Source organism: Mustela putorius, unplaced genomic scaffold, assembly GCF_011764305.1.
Source record: "Mustela putorius furo isolate JIRA1106 unplaced genomic scaffold, ASM1176430v1.1 tig00003853_pilon_pilon_pilon, whole genome shotgun sequence".
In the NCBI taxonomy this organism is placed as follows: Eukaryota; Metazoa; Chordata; class Mammalia; order Carnivora; family Mustelidae; genus Mustela; species Mustela putorius.
In genome coordinates, this window is record NW_025422005.1 from 64,046,935 (window position 1) to 64,071,145 (window position 24,211).

A 24,211-nucleotide genomic window follows, 5' to 3' on the forward strand; every position below is an offset into this window, starting at 1 on the left:
CTCTATAGTACAACAAATAAAGATGATAACAATCCCACTTTACCTTCTGCAATGGGAGAGAGACATCAGTATGGCTGCCCTGATTTTTACATGCTATACTCTTAAAAAAGGCACTGACAAAGTATGCTCGTTTTTATACACATTATCCCCAATTTTCACAAAAACTCTGGAGCGACAGAGTAGATCATCTTTTCAGAGATAAAATACCTGAGTTTCAGAGAGATTAAATAATGTGCCTGAAGACAAAAGCAGAGAACTAAACCAGAATTGGAATGCAAGTCCATTCACCTCCATACACTTTCTACTACATCAGTTTGTTTTAAAGGTTCCTTCTAGCATTAGAAGGTACAACTGGCAATACTTCACCTGTAGAATACTTGAAGACCAGGTAACAAGGCATACCATGATTTCAATAAAAATGGCAATTTCTGAAACGGGGATCACAGATTTATATTATTAATATAAATGTCTTCTGCCTCTTGCTTTTACTTAATAGCCACAACCCTAAAGTGTTATATATAAAACAATTTTTAAAATATTGAATCCAGTTTTCCCCATTGATCAATTATAAATGAAAACTGCTCTATCTCTATTACTAATTAATCATAACTGATCTTCAAATACATCTTAAGATTTTTATGACCCCTCAATTTCTTAAAGAATTTCTTTTCTTTCTTTTTTTTTTTTTAAGATTTTATTTATTTATTTGACAGACAGAGATCACAAGCAGGCAGAGAGAGGAGGAAACAGGCTCCCTGCTGAGCAGAGAGCCCAATGTAGGCTCGATCCCAGGATCCTGGGATCATGACCTGAGCTGAAGGCAGAGTCTTTAACCCACTGAGCCACCCAGGTGCCCCTTAAAGAATTTCTTGATAAAGTATTTAATCATATACTAGAAATATGCCAGAACAGTAGCAATTCAAAAAGATCTTTTATTTACCTATTTTTTAAAAATTCAATGTTATTAAACCAAGACAACTTACATATAGAAAAAATTTTTATTATCCTTTTTTTAACCTGAAATTCAATATCAAGTCTTTTTCTCCTGTCACTGGTATGAAGAAACAATATCATAATTTATTTGAAGATTAAAAACTACTCCAATCTTCAGCATTAAAAAAATAAAACTGTTCTATACGTACAGACATGTAATTCTACTGCCATCTTCTGGTAAAAAACAAATTCCGAATTCTCCGTAGTACTCCAAATAAGAAACCCACAGTTATAAAATAAGTACTTTCTAGTACTAGATTAATAAAAGTAGAATAGATAATTTTTGCAAATGGTAAAAAATACATTAAAAATAGAATTCTAGCAATAATTCTTATCAATATTTGTGATATGTTCTCTCACTTTATTATATGTGAGCACAGAACTAAGAACTTTACAAGAAAAATAAAAATTAACTCTCTTAATAACCTTATAAAGTGGAGTTATTATTCCCATTAACAGATAAGGAAATTGAGAATCAAAGAACTCATGTGGTCTGTCCACAGTACAAACAGGACAAATGTTCTAAATTCAGGAGCTGACTGATTCCAATGAATTGACTGGAATTTGGTTATTATGCTATAATATCCTCTACTCAGACAACAGACATTAAGTTGATTTAACTCATTTAAGACTCTAAAGCTTAATTTAGTGGAATAGAGCAACAATATTACAATTCTTAAGGAGACCAAGAGAGTCACAGAACATAGAATCAAAGAGTTAAACCTTTAAGATCCCACAATCTACTTTCCCAAAGTAATTCATAACCTTATTCCCTAGCCAGCCTGACAGATTAAGTTCTAATGTTCTATTTTATTTTATCTCATTTTTATTTTTTAGATTATTTATTTATTTATCTATTTGAGAGTGAGAGAAATAGAGAGCAGCATGAGTAGAGAACACGAGTATAGGGAGAAGCAGGCTTCCCACTGAGCAGAGAGCCCTTTGTGGGGCTCAATCCCAGGACCCTGAGATCATGTCTGGAGCTGAAGGCAGACACTTAACTGACTGAGACACCCAGGAGCCCCTAATGTTCTATTTTATAAATGATACTATAGCATTTAAAAATTTTTTCAATTTACCTTTTTTAGGTCCTATATGTTTAGTGTTTAAATTAAAATTAACTTTGTTTTGATCAGTTTTAAACATTAATAAACATTAGCTGGAAATTAGTATCCCTAGGAAACATAGTATTTATTAATTTCTATTCAGAGAAGTTTTATTTACACAAAGGGATACAATACTATATTCTGCTATATACCTATACACCCGGTTTCTTAAAAGTCATAAACCAACTCAATGGATGTTTTTGTTTAATTGTAGGTAGTCAGATAAATTGCTTAAAAAAAAACTATCCATGGAATGATCAACATATTATTTAAAACTATAACAATGGGACACCTGGGTGGCTCAATGGGTTAAGCCTCTGCCTTTGGCTCAGGTCATGATCTCGAGGTCCTGGGATCAAGCCCCATGTCGGGCTCCCTGCTCAGCGGGGAGCCTGCTTCCCCCTCTCTCTCTGCCTGCCTCTCTGACTACTTGTGATCTCTGTCTGTCAAGTAAATAAATAAAATCTTTTAAAAAAATAAAATAAAATTATAACAATAAAAACTTTAATGTATGCAAACTGACAAGGATAATTAAATTATCAGTTTTGTCTTTATAAATCAAATAATCGCATCTAATTTATGCTCTGAAATTCTAGTTTAATGAGTTCCTGAATGACTGTAGTGACTAACAACTATAAATAACAACATAAAATAAATGGGCCAATAAGATGCTTACGATAATATAGAATCATATTAATGACTAAGTTAATCACTTTGAAAAAATATACTGGTATGCAGAATGGCAGAAAGAAATCTTGTCTGCTTGAACCATTTTGATAAACCTATGGTTCATAAGGTTTCATAATCATCTTATAATTTCTATGAGCAATATTCAGTGAATTGTTTGATCACAAAGTTTCACATTCTTCAGTCTATTTTGCCCAGCTCCAAAACAGATGACTCTACTAAATATGTATATTTAAATTTTCATTTGATTTCATAGTAAACAATAGAGACTAGAATTCATGTAATATAAGAAATACTAAAATAGGTCCTTTATATTTCCATATAAATTTTGGAATCATTTTGTCAATCTCTAAAAAAGGCCTGCTAGAATTTCGACTGGGTTTGATTTGTGATCATGGTATCTCCCCTGCCAGGTAAGTATGACTGGGTTTGATTTGATCAACACCCAAATTCAATGAGATTCCAGAATACAGTCAATATAAAATTTAATTAGGGTGCCTGGGTAGCCCAGTTGGTTAAGCGTCTACCTTTGGATCAGGTTGAGATTGATCACACATCAGGCTCCCTACTCAGCTGGGAATCTGCTTTTCCCTCTGCCCCTCTCCCTGCTCGTGTTTTCACTCTCTCTCAAAAATAAATAAATAAACAAACAAACAAATAAATAAAATTTTAAATATAAAAATTGTCCTTCTGTAGTTAAGCAACAAATGAAAAGTAAATTTTTAAAATATCACTTAAAACAGCATCAGAAACAAAGACAGCTAGGAATAAATTTAATGAAAGGGGTAGAAAACATCTACACAGAAACTGTTAAATAATACAGACAGAAACTATAGAAATTCTAAATAAATGTAGAGGTATGTTTAGGGATCAGAGGATTCAATATTGTTAAGGTATCCACACTCATCAAATTAATGTAGTGTCAATCCAATCCCAAACAAAATCTTAGCAGTTTCGTTTTTTGTTTTTTTTTTTTAAAGAAACTGACAAACCTGGGTGGCTCAGTGGGTTAAACATCCAACTCTTGGGCGCCTGGGTGGCTCAGTGGGTTAAGCCTCTGTCTTCGGCTTAGATCATGATCTCAGGGTCCTGGGATGGAGGCCCACATCCGGCTCTCTGCTCAGCAGGGAGCCTGCTACCCACCCCCTCCCCGTCTTTGCCTGCGTCTCTGCCTACTTGCAGTCTCTCTCTCTCTCTGTCAAATAAATAAATAAAATATTTTTTTAAAAAGCCAACTCTTGACTTTGGCTCAGGTTGAGATTGAGCCCTACATTGGGCTCTGCTCTGGGCAAGGCCTGCTTAAGATTCTTTCTCTCCCTCTCCTTCTGTCCTTCCCCCATTCCCTTACAAATAAGAAAAGAAACTGACAAACTGGTTCTAAAATTTACATGGAAACACAAAGGGTCTAGAATAGTCAAAAGAACCTTGAAAAACTGGTTGTATGGTGTATATAAACTGATGTCAAAACTTAGTGTAAAGATATGTAGTTCAATACAACAGAATAGAGCCTAGAAATAGACTCACATATATGATGATTAGGTGACTTTTTACAAAGATGCTACCATAAACCAGTAAGGAATTCAATCTTTTCAATAAATGGTGCTGGAATAACTGGATATATGTATGGAAAAAATGAACTCAACTCCTGTTTAACACTCCACTCGAAACTTAAAAGTAAAGCATAGCCTAAACATAAAAGCTAATACTATAAAACTTCTAGAAGACAATAAAATAAAGTCTTTGTGACCTTGAATTAGATTAAGAATCCTTGCATGAAGGACATTAAGCATAAAAGAAAATACTGATAAATGAATTTCATCAACATTAAATCTCTTGTTCTTCAAAAGATATAAAGGATAGAAAAGGAAAGACAAAGACTAAGAAAAACATTTGCAATTCATGTATCTGACAAAAAAACTTGTATCCAAAATGTGCAAAGAAATCTTATAATTAGGAAGAAAGCAAATACCCAATTTTTCAAAACTCAGCAGACTTGAACAGACACTTCGTGAAAAAATGAATTACTAATAAGCACATGGAATGATGCTCAACATCCTCAGTCATTAGGGACATGCAAATTAAAATCATAATGATATTTCTACATACCTACTAGAAGAGTTAAAATTAAAAAGACAATACCATGTATAATTAAGAATGTTGAACATTATTTGTGGGAATGCAAAATGGTACAGAGACTAATGGAAAATAGTTTGAAAGTTTCTTAGAAAGTTAAGCATTTGCTGCCGTATGACCCAGCAAACCTCCTGATGGGTATTTCATTCAAGTAAAATGAAAACGTATGTTTGTATGTAATTGTTTATAGTGGCTTTATTTATAATTGCCAAAAACTGGTGGGCGAAAACAAACGTCTTTCAACTGGTGAATGGCTAACCTGAATCCCATCTATCTGTAGTCTGTGTTCCTCTTTATTGCTGAAGAGCATATAGCAATAAAGAGGAACACAAACTACGGATACATGTGACAACAGGGATGAACCTGAAATCCATTATGCTAATACAAGAAGCCAGACTCAAAAGGGTACGGAATATGATTCCATCTATATGACAGTTTGGAAGAGGTAAAGCCATGGGAATAGAGAAGAGATCAGTAGTTTCCAGGGATATGAGTAAGGGCAGAAAGGGGCATAAGGAAATTTCTTGTGGTGATGGATGCGCAAGGTGGTTATCTAGCTGTATACATTTGCCAAAACTCAGAACTATATACTAAAAAGGGTGATTTTACTGTAAATAAATTATATCTCAATTTTTAAAAATTTAAAACACTTTTTTTCAACAGTTGAACAAACTACAACTGCACACAATATAAATGAATTCCAGAAACACAGTATTAGGAAAAGAATCAAAACATAATGTTTAGGGACACACACTTAAGTGATATAAAATGAAAAGCAAGAAAGTAAATTCCATAAAAGTTCGGAGAGTGTTTAACTTTGATAGGGAGTGAGAGGACAGAGATTGGGAAGGGCACAGGGGTTTGGGAGCTTCCAGCATTATTCTATTTCTTTTTCTGGTGGTTACATGAGAAGTAGAGTTTTGTGAAAATTCATTGAGCTATCATTTATATTTTATATGCTTTAAAAAGAAAGCAAGTCAAGTAGCTCAAGGTAAATTATAAGAGAATAAAATAAGAATATGTAGTTCTTAGAAGTATGAGGCATTCCTAGATACAGATCTTGGCTTCACCGTTTGTTAGATGGGTGACTTTAGGCAAGTTTCCTAACCTTCCTCAGCCACAGTTTACTCATTTAAAAAATGAGGAAATTATATCTGCCTCATAAAGTTATCATGTGAATTAAAATGAGATTAATATAAAGGATATCTGCCTAGCTCTCAAGACCCTTTTGGGGGACTTATACACATAAGGTGGGTTCCCCAGAAGCCCTGATTTTGTGTCATACAACCCCACGACTGCCCAGCTGGACCAAAAGTGGATACCTGGCCCAAGCCGGCTAATGATGATGACTCCAGGAAGCCTGGGATTGGGAATGAGCAAGTTCATTGTCTATCTGTGCTTTATCATCAACAGAAGAGATATAAATCTCTAGAGCAGTGATGTGTACACATTCTGCCCCACAAACGGCCAGAGCAGCAGCAGCAGAAAAGATTAAAACAACAGGGAGATGGAGAAAGTGCTGCCTCTGCTTCTGACTGACATCTGGTTCCTATTTCCAGGCCCTTCTTGGGGTCAGTCCCTGGGATCCATAAAACACAGAATTATCTGTATAACAAATATCCTTGGGCGCCTGGGTGGCTCAGTGGGTTAAGCCGCTGCCTTCGGCTCAGGTCATGATCTCAGAGTCCTGGGATCGAGTCCGGCATCGGGCTCTCTGCTCAGCAGGGAGCCTGCTTCCCTCTCTCTCTCTCTGCCTGCCTCTCCATCTACTTGTGATTTCTCTCTGTCAAATAAATAAATAAAATCTTTAAAAAAAAATATCCTTAAGGAAATAACATAGCTCAGGCTAGATCCCATTATTTACAACTCAACAGTTCTAGCTAATGTGTCATATAAAGCATGAAGCACATAGAAAGAGCTCAAAATATTATGACTGTGGCAGCAACTGTCTGATCTTTGATCTACCTGTGGTGGGGACTTGTTTAACAAGCCCTTGAAAGAGGCCTGTTCTGGTGTTCAAAACATAAACTGACCTTGAGGAGGCCATACTCTACCCCTCTGTTGGAGGTCTGTAAGAAATCTGTAGGAAAAATGTCCAGTCTCAAATTTCCTGCTAGACTCAAAAAAATTCGGTTGCTAAAGACTGCCTCAAAAGAAAAAGAAATTCTAGTATAACAGTAAAATTACAGCAACAAAACATTCATAAATAGAATCAAGTGCCCAAATTTACAGCCTAAAGCAAAAGTCAGACTAGGTAAGTTAATACTGTCCTGGATTCCCTTTTCTCTTGGGCAATGCCTACTAAACTTAGATTTCTACATTTTGTAACACTAAAATGTGTTTTGACATCCACACAGTAAGGGCACAAATCTGGTAATCTGAGTGATGCTAATATGGACTTATCACTAGATTCTAAAAAGCCCAACTCCTTCAGGAGCACAGGCTATTGTCTACCTATTTATTAAAAGCCAATATATGTATACTCAAATGAAGCACTGTAGAATCAAGTTATAAAAGCGAAACTTCCTGCAATCAATCCTTATTTTGTGCCATCTGTTCTTGCAAATAAATTAATCACACAACTACAAAGACACCTGCAGAAACAAAAAAGTGTTGTCATTAACTTCATGACTGTACCTTACTCAATATCTGTTTCAGAAGACACATAACAATATCATATTATAATGTCAATTTTATGTACTAAGTAAGGTTCCCCATCATATCTGAGTTTAGTCTAGTATACTTTTGTATGCAAAATATGAAATATGAACAGTCTGAATGAACCAACTCCATTGTTGGTTCATGTAAATGGTAGTATTTTTAAAAGCATAACTGCCAATTTTAGTAATAGTGACTGTATTGACATTTTTAACCTAAGGTCTGAAAAATACATATATATTCTAACCCATAATTTTCTTTCATTTTTTTTTTTATTTGACAGAAAGAGAGATCACAAGCAGGCAGAGAAGCAGGCAGAGAGGCAGGCAGAGAGAGGGGGAAGCAGGCTCACTGCTGAGCAGAGAGAGAACCCAATGTGGGACTCGATCCCAAGACCCTGAGATCATGACCTGAGCCAAAGGCAGAGGCTTAACCTACTCAGCTACCCAGGCACCCCAAACCCATAATTTTCTTAATAAAATATTTTTGTGGTATCTGGCCTCTCATGAATGTAATTTTCTCTAAACAAATATCTGATTGCCATTTTATTTGCATATAAATACCACCTACATACAACACTGATAGCATCCACTTAAAAATTCCTGAATCATGCTGGAAACTTAATTCTCTTAAATTAACTGGATAACTTATACCAGGGATCACGAAACCATCTGTACACAATATTCTAAATAAAATTTATTTATAACACTAGAGGGTGCTATAATTCAACTGTGCCTGGTGTCTGGCTCTGTTGCTCAAAATTTTCTCCTCGATTAAAGATAAATTAAGATAATTTTCAGCACCAACAGTTTCTGCTCTGGAACTAATACATGCAGATAATTTATGAGACAAAATTCCACTCTTCCAGGATATATAATGAAACCCATCAGATTCCACTGAAATCATTTTTATGTATACTTACTGCATATTTAATACTGTGTTAAAAGGAGAGAACAGGGGGCGCCTGGGTGGCTCAGTGGGTTAAGCCGCTGCCTTCGGCTCAGGTCATGATCTCAGGGTCCTGGGATCAAGCCCCACATCTGCTTAGCGGCGAGCCTGCTTCCTCCTCTCTCTCTGCCTGCCTCTCTGCCTACTTGTGATCTCTCTCTGTCAAATAAATAAAATAAAATAAAATAAAATAAAAAAGGAGAAAACAGAAAATAAGTCAGAAGAAGTATAAAGATGGTCCCAGGGGTGCCTAGGTGGCTCAGTGGATTAAAGCCTCTGCCTTCAGCTCAGGTCATGATCCCAGGGTCCTGGGATCAAGCCCCACATCTGCTTAGCGGCGAGCCTGCTTCCTCCTCTCTCTCTCTGCCTACCTCTCTGCCTGCTTGTGATCTCTCTCTGTCAAATAAATAAATAAAATCTTAAAAAAAAAAAAAAAAGATGGTCCCAGCCTTTTAAAGTAAATTAATGCAATGTTTATATGGTTAAGAGAAGATGTATCTTACAATCTCATAGGCTTAAATTCAAGGAAAATTACAAAATAAAATTGGTAAAAGACATATTTCAATTTTAGTTGCTAAGTATATTAAATTAGGTTTAGCTCTTTTACAAGGGCAATCTGAAATTCAGTATTTAAAATAACAAATAAGGGCACCTAGGTGGCTCAGTTGGTTAAGCATCTGCCTTCAGCTCAGGTCATGATCTCAGGGTCCTGGGATCGAGCTCAGGGGAGAGTCTGCTTCTCCCTCTCCCTCTGTCTCCTACCTTCTGTTCATGCTCTGTTTCTCTCTCTCTCAAATAAATAAATAAAATCTTAAGAAATAAAATATAATAAAATAAAAAAACTGATACTGCTGTAGAATGTCATCTGATGTCTTCTAAAAATGTCTTTTAAAAATTCTGAAGCCAAAGAAAAAAAAATAAAAATAAAAATAAAAATCCTGAAGCCAATACCGATAGGAAATGGAAAAGAAAAGGTCCAAGGCTTTGAATATCCAGAATAGAATGATTAATAATAACATCAACTTTAAATCTTCAAAAAAGATGCATTTTGTGCTAGTTTTTTATCTCTAAAACATTCATAAGCTCAATTACACAAGTCTTTGAAATTTTCAAAACTGTGAGTAATTTATATTGCCAGTTACCAGTCCAGAAAAGTTCATAGGAGTATGAGTTTCCAATAGATAGCATTAGATAATCACAAATAACACCACAGTTTAATGCTAGTAAAACACAACATCTGTTTCAAGAAAGAGGCTATAAAATGACACACTACTGAACCCTAACAAAGTATTTTGCCTTTAAAAATGTTTACAGGAGAAAAACGTAAATGAAACATTACACATATTTCCAAAATTCACATACCCCAAATCAATTAATTTTTCTCAATCTCCCTTTCTCCTGGCTTTGCACTCTCTCATACACATCTGTACACACATCTACACATGTGTGCATGCACACACACTCACTGCACACTCACACCATCTACTCCCCAAGAGAGAAGTATCTGGCGTATACCTCCCATCCTTTCTCTAATGAATTACTAAGAGCCCCCAAATAAAGCAGAAACGGTGGCACCTATTGATGAGAGAGAGGGTCACTCCAAATTTACAATAGCTCCAGATAAATTGTTCCAGATTAACAGAATATAAAACTAGAGAAAAGCCAGAGATACCACTGACCCAAGCTCATAAACGACCCAGATTGTAGGAACCAAAATATATGGCAGTCAGAGAAGTAACCAGATTGCTGGAACCCACAGAAATTCTGAACATGGAAGCACTGTTTTATAGTCTGAAATATGTACTTGAAATATGACTTTTGGCACTTGCTTCCCTTTTTATGTTTATCTGTCTTACATCTGCCGGATTCCTAGGGCCCTTATTACACTCTAAACGCCCAGCTGCCAACTTCCTGATTCAATGTCACTTCATGTAACCCATTTTACTGCAATAGGTCAAAGCATATATACTCATTAGAGTACTAATGTTTGAAACATTCACATATCTGCCCTTTCACGAAGGTCTTCTGAACTATTATGCATACCTCCACTAATGAAAAGTATGGCTCTCAGCCAGTTACCAAGGAAGTTTTAGGCCTTTTGAGCAAGCCTCAAATCACTACTATGAACATTGTATTTTGGAACTACAACATAATCCTAATCATGATCGTAGCTTCCACCTAATTTTTATAGCTTTTGCCCATAAACCTGAAAAGCGTAGGGCCTACATAAAATGAAGATTGGGTAGAAATGTGTAGTTTTATTAAGAAACACCAACATTCATCTCAATATTATGTAACATCATGTTACATAAAAATTTATAAATCATAAGACTAGAACATTCTAAGAAAATAATAATTCAAGATAAATACCTGTTTTCCATGATTTCTAAATCTGGTTGCAAACTTATAGTCTCTGTTGTAATTTCCACTTTCCGTACACTTCCAAAAAAATCAGTTATCAGGACATTTTTAGGATCCCTCTGAAAAAGGTCAGTGCGATGTCCAGGGGTAGACACACAGAGACTTCTAGGACATACCTGAAACTGAAAAGCATACATATAACAATAATAAATACACACATATAAATACAACTTTTATCAATTCAATAACACAGTATAGCAGACTGTAGTGTATTTTTTTAATGATTTATTTATCTATAAGAGAGAGAGAGTGAGTGAGGGGCAGAGGGAGAGGCAGAGAATCCTAAGCAGACTCCCCGCCAAGCATGGAGCCCAAGATGGTGCACAATCCCATGACCCCAAGATCCTGACCTAAGCCAAAACTAGGATCAGATGCTCAACTGACTAACCCACCCAGGCACCCTGACTATAGAGTACTTTTAAAGCTCTCCCAATCTAAAGAAGTTTCTGATTTTAAAGATTAAAGTTTCTTTGCTAGAGTAGTACTTGATATTCTAAGAAAGCTATACAGACATTAGAGCAGGTGACAAAAAGGGAAGCAGACCAGGGACGGGAAAAAAACATGCACTTTTTTGGATCATATGCTACAAAATATATTTTGAACTTTTAAATTTACCAAGAATTTATATGTAATACTATGAAAAGAGTTGCTTTTTTTCTGCATCTACATTCATCTCAGTGGGCGGCAAATTTCTTAGTTTAGCCATAATGAAAATAAATCCAAAGCACCTCCAGACACTCTAGTCCTCAAAGAATATAGCCTGAAAAACCACAACTTCACAGAGATCTCACACAGGTCTCATGAAAATGTCTATGTTAATCATATCCCCGATATTCCACATCAGTGAATTACCAGGGATAAACATGTACTCATTCACTCAGCAAAGCAGATAAAACATCTACTACGTATATTTCATACTGTTACTTCCACAAAGGATACAAAAGTTGACAGAACATGGTCCTATCTTCAAGGCCTTAAGTCAAGTCAGAGATGAATAAACATAAAGAGGTAGGGGGAAAAAGGTGACAGGTCCTACTTCAAGAAAGGATAAACTTCTCATAGTCTGAGGATAAGAAAAAAGAAAGAGTGGGATTTAAGCTACATTCTGAAGGAAAAGGGAGATTACAGATGGAAAATAACATTCTTAAGGAGCAGCTGCACAGATGTGTAAAGCAAATAACCTAGTTTGGCAAAAGCACAGAATATACGAAGAAAACCATGACAAGACTGCAGTAAGGGCCTACAGCCCACAGTACTTGCCCACCTATGGAGACAGGTGATATATACAGATAATTACCAATATGATGGGAGATGGGTGGGGAAGGGCAGAGCAGCTAGAATTTATGAAACTAGTGATCCAAGTACTGTGTGAAGCAATTTATAGATACTCTGATTTAAACTACTAGTAACTGTGAGGTATATTAAGATTATTATCTCTACTTAAAACTAAAGCTCAAAAAGATTAAGTCACTGGCCTAATATCACAATACCTTCCTGATTTAGGAAAACAATAAAAGGAAATACAAAGAAGAGATCAGAATATAAAGAGGCAGTGAAGGCAAAAAGGATGGGGAGAGAGTAAAATGCCAAACTTACTTTAGAAAGGGAAATGCCAAACAGGAAGGACAATACAGACTGAAGGTTGAAGAAACATAGTAAAAGATAAAACAAAATACACAAAGATTGAAGTCCTATGTATACTGAAGGCATTCCTGTATGAGCCAGCAACTTGGTGGGCTTTCTTAAGTACCAATAGGAAAAGCATAGGCAAATGAACTTGAGAATAAGATAAAAAAATATTATCTTCTCTGCTGCTAAAATGAGTATACTTCCACTCTCTATGAAGTTATTCTTCCTTCAAGATATTTTATCCTATCAATATGATTTCCTTAGCCTCAGCAACATTAATTTCTAATAATCTCCTTTATTTACAGAATCTTCACTCTAGTCAGATTATATGCTTACTACTGAAGACAAGGATTCCGACTTCCATGCCTCTGCACGTATTCCATTTTCCTAGAATATGCTATATTTTGCTTCTTTCAAACCCAAAAATCTACCTCTCTCAAGAAAAATTGTAAACCAAACCCATTATATTTAAAGGAACCATACAAATGTGCATGGTTGTCACGTCCTTCCATTCATTACAAATATTCACTGAGAACTATAAATATACCAGGTACGATAATTCAATTCTTTAGGTAGTGAGAAGCATAGACAATGGTCCATTTACTTCTTTCTTGTTCTTTCTCCAGCTCCTTTAGGTGTAGGGTTAGGTTGTGTACCTGAGACCTTTCTTGTTTCTTGACAAAGGCTTGTACCGCTATATATTTTCCTCTCAGGACTGCCTTTGTTGTGTCCCACAGATTTTGAATCGTTGTATTTTCATTATCATTTGTTTCCATGATTTTTTTCAATTCTTCTTTAATTTCCCGGTTGACCCATTCATTCTTTAGAAGGATGCTGTTTAGTCTCCATGTATTTGGGTTCTTTTCAAACTTCCTTTTGTGGTTGAGTTCTAGCTTTAGAGCATTGTGGTCTGAAAATATGCAGGGAATGATCCCAATCTTTTGATACTGGTTGAGTCCTGATTTAGGACCGAGGATGTGATCTATTCTGGAGAATGTTCCATGTGCTTAAGAACCTCAAAGCCTCAAGGGAATGTCACAAATATAAACAATTACAGTACAATACTAAAAGCATCTTAAAGGTACATAGCAACAGTTACACAAAAGAAATAAAATTACCTGGAGGATCCAAAGACTTCATTTAATAGGTGATACTCTATAAATGTGCTTTTCAGCTGTTACCAATAACACGATAAATTTTTAAGTGGGCAAGGACCACCTTTTCTAATGTTGCTGCCCACGAAGCTCCTAATATTGTACTCTGAATATAACTGATACCCAACAAATTCCCTATACACACATAATCCAACAGAATAGGTATTATTCCACAACATCTTAAGATATATTGAATCAATAGAATATTTAACTTCAAAGTAGTGGATCATTCTTACTGAACAAGATTAAAATAACCATCATTCAATTAAAAAAACAGAAGTAGGGAACAAGATATTAGTGAGGAATGTTTATTAAAACTGTACAGCAATTGTGGGATAAAATAAACACATAAAAAATAAGTTTCTTCAGTCTTTCCTATATGATTTCAAAGAAGTTATTTTTTTAAAAAAATCCATTAGACATTTGAAGTGTGAGGTGCATATATTGTAAACTTTTGAGACAGTATGTCACGTATTAAATAAAATGTACAATATATAATTAAAAATGGGAATAAATCTAAAAACTAAAGTAACTAGAATTTAGGTGACTATAGTTTTCTTACAAAGTAGTACTGTAACAAGTTCACATTAAGATTTAACAGGCATCAAATACATAATCTCCAAAATGTAGCAAGTAATCCTATGTTATCAAATATAACAGCTTATAACAGTGATTTTTAGAATTTTGCAGAACTTCTTTAATTAAAAAAATTATCTAAAACATTTCTATATGATAAAAGAGATCAATGCAAAGCTGCTTGGCTGATATGTGAGTTCCAAGCCCAGTCTACTTAGACTCCCTTTCATTCTGAAGCTCCATGAAGGCAGAGACAGTACCTGTCTCCTTCACTAGGATAGAGCCAGTGGCTGGCACTTAGCCCAAACTCAAAAAATGTTTATGAATAAAAGAACAGGGTATAAATTAATAAAACAGGGTAAGTCATAGATGCTCAGTAATTATCCAATATAGAATCACTATTTCAAGCTTTTTTATTATGTCTACTTTCAATAGCAACTTCAAAGTAGATTTATTTAAGGATACAAGAAGCACAGAAAAGCCAGGGGAAAAAAACTGAACTAAAGTTCAAGAAACCACATCAAAACACTGTACTAGGGCACCTGGGTGGCTCAGTCAGTAAAGCGTCTTCCTTCAGCTCAGGTCATGATCCCAGGATCTGGGATCAAGCCCAGAATCAGGCTCCCAGCTCTGCAGGGAGCTTACTTCTCCCTCTGCCTCTGCCCTTCCCTTTGCTTGTGTTTTCTCTTTTGCTCACTCTCTCAAGTAAATAGATAAAATCTTAAAAAAAAAAAAAACAAACACTGTACAAGAAGTTGAAGGATGGACAAAAAAAAATTCTCCCAAGAATGCCCTATTACTCACACTTAGTAAGTTCAAAAAAAGCAGACTACAATAAATGGTAGACAAGAGAAATAAAGCTCTGAAAAACTTATTTATCTTACTTAAATTCCAACAGGGAAGAACTATGGGAATATTCCTGGAGGAGGGAGGATCTGATTTGACACCAGAAGTATAGGTAGAATTTCAGTGGATGAATCTAAAAAAGTACATTTCTGGTAGGAAAAGAGCATGAGCAAATGAATGAAAGTAACAAGTTAAACAGGCTAAACTTTAGGCCTCCTACAGTAAAAAGAGAGAGAGATACTATAGAGGGAGATTCAAAACAGTTTAAAAGGCTACTGTTCAAAGTAAGAAACAAGATCCTGCCAGTACAGGGAATAAAGGACTTCACTTATCAATTAAGCATACCTATGTGCTTTAATCAAATCAAGGAAATACTTACAAGGTCATTCATATTCGTTTGGCTAGCTGGATTAATTTCTTCCAAAAATTCCAAGACATAAAATGTGTATCTATCCATAAGGTGGACTCCAATTGCAGGATCAGGTTGATGCTATGAAAAAACAAAGCATATACAATGGCATATTATTCAGCCAGAAAGAAAAGAAGAGAAAAGAAAAGAAAGGAAAGAAAGAAATCTTGCCATTTGTGGCAACATGGATGGATCTTCAGGTCATTATACTAAATGAAATACATCAGAGAAAGACAAATACCATATGATCTCCATTATATGTGTAATCTAAAAACAATGACAAGAACAAAAACCAACCTTATAGATAACAGAGAACAAACGGTGGTTGCCAAAGATGAGAGGCGGAGGGTAGACCAAATGGGTGAAGGGAGCCAAAGGGACAAACTCCAGTTATAAAATAAATAAGACATGGGATATAATGTATAGCATGGTGGCTATAGTTAATAATACAGTACTGCACATTTAAAAGTTACTAAGGAAGTACACCTTAAAAGTTCTCATCACAAGAAAGTAAAATTCTTTAACTATGTATGGTGCCTTTTTTTTTGGTCTGATGATAAATGTTAACTAGACTTAATATGATTATTTTTCAATATATACAAATATTGAATCATTATGTTGTACAGCTGAAACTAACACAATATTATAGTCAATTATACATTTTTATAATTATTTTATAATTTTTTTAAAAGCAAAGCAGAAAAAAGAGGTATATGTCAAACAACATCATTATAAGAAAATGTTTTAAAAGCAATCAAAATTCCCTTCTGAGGTATTAAAATGTCTAGGAATAATGTGTATATATATATATATTCATAAAGCACATAAGTGATTTCCAAAATAGCTACATATTCCAAAGACAATGCAGTTTACAAATGGGAAATATGCACCTACCGAGAGTGAATCTTCTCCCACTTGGCTACTAGCTAAAGCCATTATGTTAGGAGAATAGAATCGTTCATACATGGATGCTCCTTGACAAGTATCAATAATAAACAGTAACTCGTTGTAGCTGAAAGAAAAGTGGTACTATCTTTAACATGAATAATGCTGTTAATCAAACATTAACTAATATTTTTACATTACTTGCATAACATAAGATGTTTAAGTCATATCTTAGTCATTTTATTAGTTAAAAATTTGCAAGTTTTCAGAATTTCCAACACAAATTTGACATTAGAAATATTAAAGCTAAAATCTTGTCCAAGGAAACAACCTCAACAGGTTGTACCACATAGTGGCTGCCCCAGTTATTTCCCCTTCCCTTATCTTGGCCACATGACTCAGAATCCAAATGAATATTCAATACAAGAAAAATTTATTTGGCACCCAGGCTGTCCTAGAAAATGAGTCAGATTCAGGAAAAAACATACAGGACTTAGTCACCATACTCAAAAAGCTTAAAATCTAACTGGAAAAGAGACACATAAACATTAACCAAATGGAATGTGGTCAGAATCACAAATAGTTACTAGAGCCTATAGCATGTAACCCTTAAGCTGGGGATACAGCAGTCCCTGTCCTCACAGAGCTTAGAGTCTAATAAAGTCAAAGTGCTCTAACAGCACTGAGAAAAGAAGAGGGGGGACTGTAAAGAAAGGCAGGTCAGAAAAAGGTGATGCCTGGCCTGGGCAATGAAGGGTAAGTTATTTTAACTAACAAAGAAAGGAACAGCACATTCCAAGAAAGGAATAAGGTTCTACTAAGGGAACTAAATTTGAAAAAGTGTAATTGTTTTAGAAAAGGGGAATAGTACTATATAATGAGAATTTTCAGTAGATTTGGGGAAATGGAGGAAATTAGTTTCAAAAAGGTATGGTAGGGTCAATCTATGTACTACCTAATATGAAGTACGGATCTCATCCCTGTTAAGTCTGAGGAAGCCAAACAGGGTTTTTTCAAGTGAAAATAACATAATCAGCTATGTATTTTAGAATGAGTTGCCTAGCTGGTGAAAGTAGGGAGCAGATACATTTCTCAAAGGTTTCTCTCAGACACCTGATCTAGGTAAACAGCTAACATTGCACCTAGAAAAGAAAGTGAGCGATCTGGCGCCAAAATATCTAAGCAGATGATAAAAGGAAGAAGTCATATGATGTATTTGTTCTGAGAAAAAAAATCTGTGGATGCCCCTGAGGGTCAGAAACATCTACAGTTTTGAGGGGCAGTACAGTAAAATGACTGGAGCACTTAGGAATGAGTCTTAGTGCTGGACTTACTAATTGTGCAAAATCTGGCAAGTTAATCTATTTATGTCTCAATTTACTCATGTGTGAAAATAGGAATAATAGCAGTATCTACCTCATGGGGTTGTTATTGATATTAAATAAGACAATATATAGAAAACAGTGCCTAGTACCTCGTATATATCCAGTAAATGTAAACTATGAATAAGATAAAACCAGTACCCAGCAAAAGCTTCCCTTCAACATTTCTATTTATTCTGCTTATGCATATAATTCAATATTTACATTTAATTGCAGCAAAGTTGTATACACATTTCTCTTTTCCACTAGATTTTAAACACTGCAAAGGCAGAATATGTATCATATTCCTTTCTGCACCATGTATTTAGAAGGTAACCTGTAAGTGGATATTGAAGGTAACCATGTTAAAAGCATTTCCACTGCTTTATATTCACTTACATTCATATGACAACTTTCAACTAGAGAGGTGCTTACCATGAATCACTAACAATATGTCATCCTTAATGTGAGTTAGGCTATAAATATTATATTAATCATCATCTCAGCATTTTTTCCAAAGAAGTAATAATGTATTGTTATCATGTGGAGAGTCAGAGAATGTACAAAAAGTAACAACAGGCTGAAGCAGGAAAATAAATATACGTTCACAATCCCCCTACATAAAGGGAAACTTGATGGGTAGTACTCTAATTTCCTCCAAAAACATTGCTAAATAACAGGGAGATAGTCTTAAGAGGTTAATTTGTTTTTATGCTCTTTAATAACACTGAGGTTTCTTCTAAAAATAGTTCAGTAGAAATAACAAACATAGATCTAGTAGAGTAGAAGAAGTTACATTAAATTAAATTAAAATCTCATGAAATAGGATCTACAAATCTACTAACCATGGAAAAACCAGGTACTAATTTATCTTACGAAAAGTAGTCATTTGATGGGGCACCTGGGTGGCTCAGTCATTAAGCATCTGCCTTCGGCTCAGGTCATGATCCCAGGGCTCTGTGATCGAGCCCCACATCAGGCTCCCTGATCAGCAGGAAAAGCCTGTCTCTCTCTCCCACTCCCTCTGCTTGTATTCCCTTTCTCACTGTCTCTCTCTCTCTCTCTCTCTGTCAAATAAATATATAAAATCTCAAAAACAAAAAAAAGAAGAAGAAGAAAAGCAGTCATTTGCTAATTACCGTCTTTTTTGCCACATTTGCTCAAAAGCATCTGCAAGTTCTATGTTGGTAATTTCTTCAGAATCTTGAAATTTCAAGAAACCATTTCCACCATGTCCTTGTAGGAAGAGTTAAAAAGATCAAATATATGCATTTTTAAAATGCAAACTACATATATCCAGATATAAACATTTACTTCATTCATGGCAATATTTTAGTATCACTTGTTATTTTTATACTCTAAAATGAAAAGTACTATGAAAACAAAAAATAATTTTCTATTACAACCAATTAAAAATAGAATAATGATTGACTATGCAAAAAATAGCAGATATAATACCTTCATAAATTCTTCTATCATTCCATTCTATAAAAGCACATTTATATTTTTGCACTGGCTCCATTATTATGTCAGAAGTGAGTTTCTATAGATAAATAATTTCTCAAAACCAGGCAAACATTTTGGTGAGAAAGGAGTTGCAAATACTAACTTGGTCCCAATAGTATGCTAGTATTATTCAGAGTATACTTGGAATGCTATACTACTGAAGTGTTGTTCTCACATTTAAATTAAAGTTTTTACTACTATCAACAACTGTCCCATGAGAGCTGACCAGAAGACTGTGACATTTAGAAAGCATGGATATAGCCAGTAGTCTGTCTGGATTCAAATGCTAGCTTTGTCACTTAATGACTGTGTTAACTTAGGCAAGTAACTTCATCTTTCTATGCCTCAGTTTCCCTAGCTGTGAAATAAGAAATATATCAGCACTGTCATTAGCATGCATATAAAGTTCCTTTGTGTGAATTTTTTAAAAAGGTACTTCCCACAGGGCATCAAAGTAGAAAAATCTTTTTCAGTGGCCCCTCTGAATATATCCAGTTCTGTGAACTCAAAAGTGATTAGTAGTTATGTCTCTTTGGGGAAATATGATACTTCTTTCTTCCATTAGAACAACTCTATGGCAGGGCACACATTTTACTATATGCAAACATATACTAGATTGCAGCTCCCACTCAACCCCTAGCCAAACACTTAGGTGCAGTGCACAACCCACATAACTATATACAACAGCACCTAAGTCTTTGGATTGCTGTAAGGATGAAATAAATTCATATACACATTGATTTTTATTGATTGCCTGAGGTACAGTAAGCCTCATTAATGGCTAGTGCCATTATCATCTTATTGTAATTGTCAGCCCTCCTACTCTCTTACATGGGTTGGCAAATTTTCTGTAAAGGGCCAGGTAATAAATGTTTTAGACTTATGGGCTACATGGTCTCTGTTGCAACTACTGGAATCTTGACACTGTAGTGTAAAAACAGCCACAGACAATATGTAAAACAAATGGATACAGCTGGTTCTAATACAACTTTATTTCTAAAACAGACAATCTTCCATGGGCCATAGTTTATCAAATTCTGTCTTTGACTATTGGAGTTTCTTACACACTTGGACTTATCCTGAAAGAAGATCCTTAGATTTAGAAAAAAAAATTGTATGTTTAGTTTAGTACATCAGATAAAGCTAAACTATAAGACTGTACTTCATAATATTTGCCACAAAAGCTTGGCATTTTCTTATAACTGTCAGATAAACTAAAGTGAAAATTTTCCTGACTTAGCTCTGCTAAGTTAATTTATAAAGTTTATAAATTCATTGAATCTGAAAAGCTGTAAGTAAATGCAACATGATAGACAAAGAAATGTAAATCACCAAGTAGAAGTCAGTAACCATCCTGCTGTGTGACATCTAAAAACCATTCTGCAAATGTTTTATCATCAGTTGAATGGAATGCCCTCCAAAAACATTTTTAAATACAGTTTGGTCAACATTCATACTTACCGAATACTACCATAAAACACAGCACTGGAAATAAAAAGGTGAAAACCCCATTATCAATGACATCTTGGGAAGAAAATGACAAAATGTAAAGAAGGCAATAAATAGCCAAACAAGAAAGTAGTAAGTTAAATGCTCATATAGAAACTACAGATTAACATGGGAGTGAGAGGAGAGCCTAAACCAACCAGGGAGATAAGCAGTGTCTCTCGGCAATTATAATATATATAGCAAGACACTTCTGAAGGAAAAAGGAGGCACTATTACATTAGGATAATAGGTGTAAACTATCACTGTCCCAGGCAACTAGAGATACAGGTCACCATAGACTTGCAGAGGAAAATCAGCAAAGGAGGTGACTCCAGAGCTAAGACTAAAAAGATAAGGAATAATCAGGTAGGCAAAGTGAACTGAGAAGACATCAATAAACAAGGGCAATAGCTTAAGCAAATGTTTGTAGAGAACAGAAACAGTCCTAGAAGAAAATGAAAGAAAGTACAGGAACTAAAATGAAATAAATAAGATCACTAAATATAACATATATTATTATACATTATATATTACATCTATAAAATAAATAAATAATAAAAATAACTAATATTATTAAGACTTTATCTCCAGTAGTCCTCAAAGTATAGACAAAAGACCATAACAGCTTATATGTGGGGAACATATTTAAAGTGCAGTTTTATAAGCCCCACCCTGGACCAAACCTAAATCAGAATTTTAAAGACCTGAGTATCTGCATTCAAATAATCCTTATACATACTAAAATTTAAGACTCCATCAACAGGAAATCATTGTAAAGCTTTATGCAGAGGAAGGACAGATTTATAATTTTTATTAACTACTTTAGTAGGATGATTAAAAGGAGACAAAACTGAAGGCAACAAGGCTATAGCAGAGTTATGAAATAAAAGGTGATAAGCTGTACCAGGGTAATAGTAAAAAAAAAAAAAGAGTGAATACATCAAGGGACAGTATAAAATGTTATGCTGTCTCCAATTATTTCAAGCCGTCATATGAGAAAAGAGAACTACAAAACAATTTTAACCAAAATTCATTTAAGGTGTTTAAATATCTTTCCATGAAGATGGATACATATTCTATTTCTAAATACCTAAATTCTCAAATTACCTGTCATATAAATAAGAATATTGCTCCTATCATCAGAAAGAAGACGTTTTGACCGAGGAGTACTAGGCGGGATTCTGCCAGTTAATACCCGTAAAAAATTCTCCACAGTTACCTGGAAAAAAAAGAAGAAATTGGGATGAAACAGAATCAGGGGAAACATGATAATTTTTTTTCCCAAAAATGTTCCTTCTTCTTTCTATATATTATTCAGCATAAAGTGAAATATAACTCAATTAAAATATATTTATTTAAATATATGCCTCAAAGTTAACTTGCTTCCATTAAATATAACGGCTAATAAAACTACCCTGGGAAAAATCAGTTAATTAAATTTAAAACTTCAAACAAGCAAAAGTATTCCCTAAAATTTAAAAATTATTGTCTTCATAGGTAATTCTTTGGGAAGATACAAAATAAAGAAACTCATAAATAAATTCAGCAATATTGTAACTATTGCAGTTGAAAGATAGGTCCATAATAAATCATAAAAATAAAACCATAAGGATAGTTCCACAAATAGTCCCCAAATTGTGTATCTTTGATTTTTCAATGTATTTTATTACTTAAATTTTGTTAAGGGTATCTTCAACATGTAAAAGATTGATCACACTTTAAACCAAATTTCCCACCCTGGAATTTGTTGAACTTTTGGATTCTTTGAAATCATATTTAAAATTATATTACGCAGATCTAAATTTAAAAAGCGGAAAATTTATCTAGCTTTCTTGTTCAACTTTTCCCTAGATCATGAGTATATAAATATGTGCATTTGAATGTGTTTCTGTGCATGTGTACCTAATACTTGGTTTAATTTTTTCCCAGAAAACAGCAAAATGCTAAGTATTTTAATAGGACTTCTTTTTGGTTTATATTTTATGATGACTAAATCAACAAGTAGTCCAACATTCATCCACATTTAATTACTGAACAAACATTTCTGAGTGCCTTCAAATGCAATAGGTACTTGGTAGGCATAAGATACATAAGATATAGGCCATGTCCTCAAGATGCTTACAGGGGGAGGCGATAGATATGACTTTAAAATTGCTTCGAAACAGGTCTGGGTACACAGAAAACTCTTACTTTTGGTAAAAGGCGAAGGATTATTGAGGAAGACTTCACCAAAGAAGATTTCAAATTTTAAACATCTTCACTATCTATTAAATTTAAAATAAAGTTTCAAAAGGAAAAATATATAATGCCATTTTTCAAATTTATACTTTAATTTTTAATCATATGCATAAAAACACTGGAAGCATATTAAAAGTGATTACCTCTAAGCAGTGGAGATATGGGTGAGCTTTTTGTTAATTGTTTTAATTTTTCCTCAATATATATACTAAATATACAAAATTTGCAATTTTAGGTCAAATCTGAAAGATAATGTATTTACTGTAAAAAAAAAAGTTATGAAACCTCACTAAAATATTCTAACATAAGAGCCAAGATAAAGTTATCCTATCCCAGATACATATATGAAATGTTCACGCTGTGTTCGTTTTACTCCTGTATTGTTTCCTTAATATGAACTCCAGAGACAGAATTACATCAAGGCTTCAGTGACAATTATGCACAAAGTTTAAAGAAAATATTATACCATTGTTTTAGAGTTTAAAAGTAATGATAACTACATTTCAAAAATGTTGTTAAATCAAACAATGTTACCTCATAACTTCTATAATCCACTTCCACATCATCTCCATACACATTTAGTTCCATATTCTTGTGACTAAACACTGTAGCTGGTTTGGGATTTCTAGGGTTGCATGCCATATCGTCTGCAAGCATCAGAACAATGTGACTAGAAAAGAAAATTCCAGTAAATATGCTATTTCAACCAATAAGTTAAAAGCAGACACATTTTATTAATCATGAGGCAATTATATTTTTTCATTAAAAATAAAATAATTTTTGAGTAGATATTTTAAAAGAGCTTTTTAATTGTTTTCATATTCTGATGTAGTATAAGCTTTAAAGCAAAGAAATTAGAGCAATCTGGCATAAATTTATCCAAAAAACTTGAAGTTACTATCTTAAATTTCTTCCCAACATAGTGTATTTTATGCCATAGAGCAAAGGGAAGCTGAAGGAGTTACACTGTCTTCCCCATTTTTTTTTAACTTTAGTAGTATTTGACACTCTTAAGACTTAGAGTCCACATTAACCTATGCTATTCCAAAGAAATTAACTTTCAGAATCCCAGGTATGAAAACATGCAAGTGCAAAGGGGGTGCTACAGGAACACACCCCCAGCCCAATTGCTCTTCACTCTCTCCACTCCACCTCCCTAAGAGACTAGATACT

At 34.4% G+C, this 24,211-nt stretch overlaps 1 protein-coding gene across 1 annotated transcript in view; it reads right to left on the reverse strand.

Moving 5' to 3' along the window:
- PIGK (phosphatidylinositol glycan anchor biosynthesis class K) overlaps positions 1-24,211 on the reverse strand; it is a 125,447-nt gene that overhangs the window by 63,517 nt on the left and 37,719 nt on the right. Inside the window, exons 4-9 of the mRNA XM_004758167.3 lie at positions 23,573-23,708; positions 21,908-22,019; positions 18,946-19,042; positions 16,455-16,572; positions 15,531-15,641; positions 10,896-11,068 (exon numbers count right to left, since the gene is read on the reverse strand). Of these exons, the coding sequence (XP_004758224.1) occupies positions 10,896-11,068; positions 15,531-15,641; positions 16,455-16,572; positions 18,946-19,042; positions 21,908-22,019; positions 23,573-23,708 (747 nt within the window). The remainder of the gene's footprint in view (positions 1-10,895; positions 11,069-15,530; positions 15,642-16,454; positions 16,573-18,945; positions 19,043-21,907; positions 22,020-23,572; positions 23,709-24,211) is intronic.